Here is a 7,351-nt window from a genome sequence, read left to right as displayed (position 1 = left end):
AAGTATGGTCAATATGTATTCTGGCAGCAACAGACTGCGTACAGCATTGAAATTAGTAAATACTGAATTATTGACATTTTCATGGTACTCGTCAGGACCCATAACACCTGTGTGAATAATATTAAGTAAATCAAAGCTGTATCATTTATCAATTATCAAGGGGGCGGACTGCTGCTTCAGTACGTTGCCGACATTTATAATGTCTCGAGTCTCGGTTACAAGTTACGGAAAAGGGACATTCTCCCCGATAAAATCTTTGTTTTATTTAATATTGTACATTTTAAAAGCGCTATTTAATTTGCATTGTGAGACAACCAATAAGTTTTAGTGTACAATAACTCTGCGCCATATGGGTGGATGAGAGAGAGAGAGAGAGAGAGAGAGAGAGAGAGAGAGAGAGAGAGAGAGAGAGAGAGAGAGAGAGAGAGAGAGAGAGAGAGAGAGAGAGAGAGAGAGAGAGAGAGAGAGAGAGAGAGAGAGAGAGTGTGTGTGTGTGTGTGTTAAACTCAATACCACTTTCCTCTAGCTTCCGGTCATTACATAAAATCCATGATTAGTGTTGAAATTCTACGATAAATGGAGGATTTTCGAGGTATCCATGGAAACGACATTCATTTTTGATAATGGATGGGTCAAGGGAACAAAGATCTCTTAGATTAAAAAAATCACGCACCGTATATTTCGTAACCCTTTAAATCATCAATGAGGACTGATCGACTTTCCCAAAATTGGGCTATTTTCATTGCTAGTTCTTCTCCTCGTGTATCCGTTAGTAAACTCGTATCCAGGGTAGCGTATAGATATTGGGTAATGGAATATGAAACATCAGCAGTCACGTGTATTTGATATTCGGATGCTGGTGGCCATGGACATGTCTCTACTCCTAAAAATAAAAAACAAATTTACAAAAGCAATTTATAATAAGTCATTATACCCGATTGAGTCATCATAATCGAAGTAGTTTTTAGTAAATTCAACCTAAAAATGAAGTTTGATTTTAGGTCTTTCTCGAGTAATTTTAATCATACAAAGGTAACACTTCTGTTATTTTAAGAACATTCCTCTTATCTCGATCACAGTTTACCCAAGCAGGCCACCGTTCTATAACGATGAAATTCTAAAGGATACTTTCGTGGAAGAAAAAGTTGACATTCAACCTTGAGAAAAAAGTTTTCCTGGCATTCTTCAAAACACTATAGCTATGTTCACTAGAGGGTTGAGGTTTGATAAATCTGTCAACATCCTCGGTAATTTTCAGACACTGTCAGACTAACAGACAGAACATCATAGTTTCAAATTCATAATGTCATAGTAACCAGTGAGTAGACGAACGTTGTTCTACAACCAGCAACAAATAGAGCAACGATAGCAATAGAAAAGAACTAGAAACAGGTAGGGCACCTGTGTAGCACTGTTCCCATGGAAACCTGACTCCTTCATATCCTGTTTCCGTAGCATGCTCTTCCACAACATCTAAGACACGAAGACGGGATTCTATCATTCTAGCAGCCATCTCAGGAAAGAACATCATGATAGGGGGCATGATCCAGGTGTCCATATCCCAAAATACGTGACCAGCGTAGTCGTTATAAGGTCCTCCTTTACTCTCAAGTCGAATTTTGCCACCACGTGGTAAACCTCCTGCACAGGTAACGAAACAGCATCATCATAGAAAACGTTTCATGTTTCATGTTTCACCACCACCACCACCATCATTTATTCATTCTTTACTATTATCCAAAAATGTTGCTTTTTTGCGATGTAAATATAAATGTAAATGTCTATTACAAACTTATCTTTGTACTGTGTTTCCAAATGCCAATAAACTTACAAGCAATTCGATTAATTACATTAGTGCGTGAATCAGTATTGTCTTCGAGTAATAAGTGTCTAGTTAGCGTAAATGTTTGATTATCAATATTGATATTACCAGGACTAAGTCCTATGAAGGGATTAACGGCATCTCTCAACAATGGCGTCGACGAAATGATATAATAAAGGGCAGCGTAAAATGTTTGTCCGAGGTCCACATTGCCACCAACTTCTATTCTCCCGTTATCCCAGAGAGTAGTCCAACCATCGGAGTGTGAAGAAAACAGCTCTTGATTTTGCAACAGTGTCTTTCCGTCATCGTAAGCGTTGAGGGCGTCTTCTGCAGTTGTACTGATGGAAGAAATGAACGTCCATGTTGCCGAGTGTTGTCCATCGTACAAGGTCAGTGAGGATGGTACCTTCGTCCAATAGATATGAATTTCACGATACTCACTGGTGTCGGTCTCTGGTTCATAAATTGTACCATTCGTGTACCTGTATAAAGAGAATATGATAGTTGTCAAACAGAAAGAAATTTAAACGCACTTTATGAGAAGCATATTCCATTAAGCTTATGGTGTATATTCATAGTCGCCGTTTTTCAGGACGTGTTCAATAACCTTGGAAAAATTTTCCACAGCAATGCAGGTAAATTCAAAATATCAACATTCAGACGACTTTTAGCGTATTCGAATGTGTGTCTTAATTTCTATACTTGTCTCGAGGTTACAGCTACATGTAGGAAAACACTCAACGGGTACAGTTCCTGCTACGTTTTATCTTGAAAATAACAGAATTTTGTCTTCATTGTTCTTTGAAAAAAAATATTGTCGTATTGCCTCATTAAATGCGTAGATAAGTTTCCTGATATTTGAGCAATTTGTAATTTTGGCAAATAATGGATGATGCAAAATCACATATTTTCAGCGATTTTCGTGTCTAAAGTATTTCTACCTAGCAGAAAACAAGAGTATATCTCTAAAGTTTTGTACCATGTATATGTGTCATATTCGACATCCGGAGGCATGTTAAAATCCATACTAGCGTTACCACGATCCAAATCAAGTTGTACGGTAATGTCACCAGTCTCAGTAATTCTCACCAATGTGATTTCATTTACCAGTAGACGAGTGTTTGTTCGATGAGCGTAGAACTTTTGCTCTACTCGACAATCAGTGTGTGTCAGATACTGAGCAAAATACCCTACGAACCAATAACATATGAAAAGTATGGTGTGATTTATAGAGTCTTCTCGTGTGGTCAAGGGGAAGGGGATGAAAATAAGTAACACAAGTACAAGTACATATAACTAGAAATTGAAAGAAACGAGAAACATTCGACAGTTACAGAGAGATAACTTTTATTTATTCAAGTGCAGATAAAAGAATGTACCAGTTTGCCTGCTCGAGATACATTAGTTTGCGAGACATTGGAACCTAACCAACCCAAAACTAGCAGAAACAAAATATAGAACAGTTCAAGAGGAGTGTCCACAGAAGGGCGAGATTCTTCAACCCGGGTGACTTGTAGACAATGTAAACAAAGAGAGACTCTATTCCTTTGTAAACGTTAAATATAAAGGTCTGGCTTCTATTTCGCATCAACAAGAACACGTTTTGAGTTTTCCTGAAATTCAATCGGAGAGCTCTAAAAAGAAAATTCCATAATCAAACAAATACACTTGAAAAGATTTGAAAACATTTGGCGGGAAAATACTGAACACGAAAGGAGATAGTCTTATCCTACCTTTATACATATCAAGGGAGAACGATCTTTCCTCGGTTCCATCTATGGTGATGTTGATGTTGTTAGTTGATGGTATCCTAGCACGATGACTATCATCCATATAACCGTTCATTACACCGTTAGCATATATGGTATCTGTCAGTACACTCGTTGCTATGTGACCGTTGCCGATGTTCGGCTTAAATCGGTCATCTTCGGGCAAGCTACCGAGATCAGACGATAAATAAATCAGTCTCATAGTCTGATGATTATTAATTGATTGATTGATTGATTGATTTATTTATTTGCCATGGCAATGTTAGCACTGTGTAATGAGTGGATAAAAAATTATGAAAGTCTTTGTCACAATACAAAGAAATATAGTAACATTTAAGACTATCAAAATTTTGAACACGAATAACAAACTAAATATTTGTTATAAATAGAGACAACAAAAATTGAATCCACGTCGTATATTAAATATCCGTCTGTCCGATCCGCCCACCCACAGGTCTGTCTGTCTGTACGTGTATGTATGTATGTACGTGTATGTATGTATGTATGTATGTATGTATGTATGTATGTATGTATGTATGTATGTATGTATGTGTGTGTGTGTGTGTGTGTGTGTGTGTGTGTGTGTGTGTGTATAAAGTTCACGTGAATGGTTTGTTTACACTGCAGGGAGGGACAACATACGGATTGACAAACAGAAGATTGAACGACCAAGCACAAATATTATTTTAATCTTATTGTACTTACATGTCACTATCTATGATGTATGGTACACTCTGTGCAGTCACTAGACTTATAACCATGGAAACCACACATAGCAGGATTTGAAGCTCCATGATATCAAATGTACCTGTAGATGATCAGTTGTTATTATATTATTTGTTTTCAATGATTGATATTTGTCAGGTCTATGTACAATTCAAACCAAGTAAATATCATATGCCATATTTATTGATTTATTTCGCCGTGTACACAAGAAGTGACATTGTGCAAAAGAACTTATAACAAGCGTAGCATTGATGTTCAATATGGAACTTGCAAACCCGCCATGTTGAATGTTGCATCATGGGAAATGTGATGATAAATACTAATGATTTGTATTGTAAACAATACTGTTACTTTGTTTGCAACCACGAATAATCAATTCATAGTTACCCTGACCATTGTGGGAGGTTTTTTTTATCAGTAGCTCCAGATTAGGTATTACGATAACCACAGATAATCCCATAGTCCTTTGCGTCTGAGCATGCTCAGTCTGGATTGCAAGTTCCCTATTGCATTAAAGGTAGTACTTATAATGCATTGAACAAATTTCATATTTCATTGAAATATCTGGCAGTAACACTTGCTAACGAGTCATCTACAAATGACAAAGTGTACTTAAGTAAAGAACGTTTATCAAACTTTTGTAGCTGAGATAGTAAACTAAATATATTATCAAAGTGTTTGTCTCTAATAATTTTTTCATCTAAAATACCAACGACACTTTTGCATGTTTGTTCGTACATACCATAACGATAACGTGACTAAATAAATCAAATAAATAGACGGTGAGTACAATATGCTATAATTCTCACGGCGTACAGTTTGACGTGTTTAAATGATAACAGCATTTGAATTGCTAGAAAAAACAACAACAGTATGATACATACGTCAATGTATTTGTGTTAAAGTACGCCGGGGTTGCCGAGTAATTCATTGAAATATAGTTATGCGCTATAACTACTAATAAAATTATCTAATTTATCGTTGTTTGGAACCTGTGTTCTGTCCTTTTGATACGTATGGTGGGCCAAAGACGTTAAAATATGTTATGGGCTACTTTCTGTATAATGTTTGTCTCTTAATATGTCATTTTTTGTTATCAAGACCTCAACGTTCACTTTTTATGTTACATATTTAATGGACTATTGCTCTTATTTTCTTACACTGTTCTGTTGGGGTCCCTCAAGTTATCCAAATGCCGTGCCAAACTTGAATGACTTGAAAACATTGAGAAATTTTAGGTTACAAAATTTGTACACTTTTGCTAAATCACAGTTTTGACATTTCTCACTATGAAACCATTAAAACCATGATATTCGAAGCAACCCTCATTATAGCTTTTTAGAAAATGTTTGTGGAATTTGTGGAATTTTCACAGACGAGGAGTGATCACATAGCTACGATTTCAATAATATGCACACACGTAAAACATTGAACCTGCCTAGACCTAGATCGGATGAATTCGACACACGCTTCGCTTTCTTAATATACATCGTAAAAACAATGTTAGTGAACAGCTAACACAGTACCTGTTGTCAAGTCCTTCTGTGTACGTCGTACGGCTGCACCTTAGTCGGTTGTGCTGAAAGCTTAACCTGGCCTTGGTAACACAAACTTTGTAAGATCTATTTTATTAGACAATGATTAACCAAGAAGGTCACGTGATACTTTACAGTAGACTGGGTGGTTCATATTTGTGGCGATGAAATACAAGTTGTATGATTTATGTATGTTCAGATATGCGGGATAAATTTTGCATTTTAGACAGTTAACGATTGGTCGTCAAGATATCAATCAACCTGTAATTGAATTCATTACTTCTTGTTATGAGTTAGTACTTAATAGTTGCTAAATCGAGAAACAAAATAATCTGATATTTACAATGATGTTCAATATAGTTGTCAAACTAGAAGAGGTTTGTATTAATCCTGTCTGGTTATCAACTAGAATTATTAACATCTCAAGACGCTTTTTGACAAACTGTCGGGATTCATCGCATCCGGGGTAGAAGCATACATGCGTACGTACGTACGTACGTACGTACACACACACACACACGCACACACACACGCACGCAAACACACGCACGCAAACACACGCACACACACACACACACACACACACACACACACACACACTGACTGACTGACTGACTGACTGACTGACTGACTGACAGTTACAGAGAGAGGTTAACGAAAGAGGCAGGCAGAGACAGCCATTGATGATGATGATGATGATGATGATGATGATGATGATGATGATGATGATGATGATGATGATGGATGGATGGATGGAGGAATAAAGAGATATAAGGTTTTGGAAAGACAAGGACTTACTGAAGAGACACTAGAAAAAGATTATAGGGACAGCGGGGAGGTTTGACAAAGAGTATGAGAGAGGAGGATACAGTCAGAGTGACAAAGAACGTTAGGAGAGAGAGAGAGAGAGAGAGAGAGAGAGAGAGAGAGAGAGAGAGAGAGAGAGAGAGAGAGAGAGAGAGAGAGAAAATAGTCATATGCATGTCATAATTTATGGATTGTGTACTCTGAATTATTGTTTTTGATTAAATAAATGACCTTTAACAGATATTCAACTATTTTGTTGGATAATAGCACAGATGTTACCACACTATATCAATAAAAGAATTGATAACAGTGCCACTGTGTAAATCGTGTATACCTGAGTTATAACAAATTAATTCATATTAAGAGATTCACACTAAACTAACTAAATCTATCGACCAAAGTAGCAATTTAGACACTGGCAGGCATTCAACATTACAAAGTAATTGCATTTTTAATTTGTTATTTTTAAAAAAAAAAATAGAATGTGATTGAAATAATCTATTGCCCAAGATGTAACATAGCGGTAAAGAATGTTTAGTTTCTGAACGATTGAATGAAAAATGTTAAAATACGCTACTTTTTATATTAGCGGTGCCGTACAGTTGGTATTTAATACAACATAATAATGGTTATATTTATATATACTGGATTGCTCTTGTAAAGAAGTTTAATAAGTCTGTCTCTCAAGA

The 7,351-nt window shown here is 36.4% G+C and overlaps 1 protein-coding gene across 1 annotated transcript in view; it reads right to left on the bottom strand.

The window, feature by feature from the left end:
• LOC144436923 (protein-glucosylgalactosylhydroxylysine glucosidase-like) overlaps positions 1 to 4,388 on the bottom strand; it is a 7,263-nt gene extending 2,875 nt beyond the window's left edge. The window contains exons 1-7 of the mRNA XM_078125789.1: positions 4,300 to 4,388; positions 3,559 to 3,761; positions 2,805 to 3,015; positions 1,931 to 2,307; positions 1,402 to 1,641; positions 674 to 883; positions 1 to 107 (exon numbers count right to left, since the gene is read on the bottom strand). The exon at positions 1 to 107 is cut by the window's left edge and continues 11 nt beyond it. Coding sequence (XP_077981915.1) covers positions 1 to 107; positions 674 to 883; positions 1,402 to 1,641; positions 1,931 to 2,307; positions 2,805 to 3,015; positions 3,559 to 3,761; positions 4,300 to 4,388 — 1,437 coding nt within the window. The remainder of the gene's footprint in view (positions 108 to 673; positions 884 to 1,401; positions 1,642 to 1,930; positions 2,308 to 2,804; positions 3,016 to 3,558; positions 3,762 to 4,299) is intronic.
• Positions 4,389 to 7,351: the final 2,963 nt, after the last annotated feature.

The sequence above is a fragment of the Glandiceps talaboti genome, chromosome 6 (assembly GCF_964340395.1).
Source record: "Glandiceps talaboti chromosome 6, keGlaTala1.1, whole genome shotgun sequence".
NCBI lineage: Eukaryota > Metazoa > Hemichordata > Enteropneusta > Spengelidae > Glandiceps > Glandiceps talaboti.
This window is presented reverse-complemented; position numbering and strand designations above follow the sequence as displayed.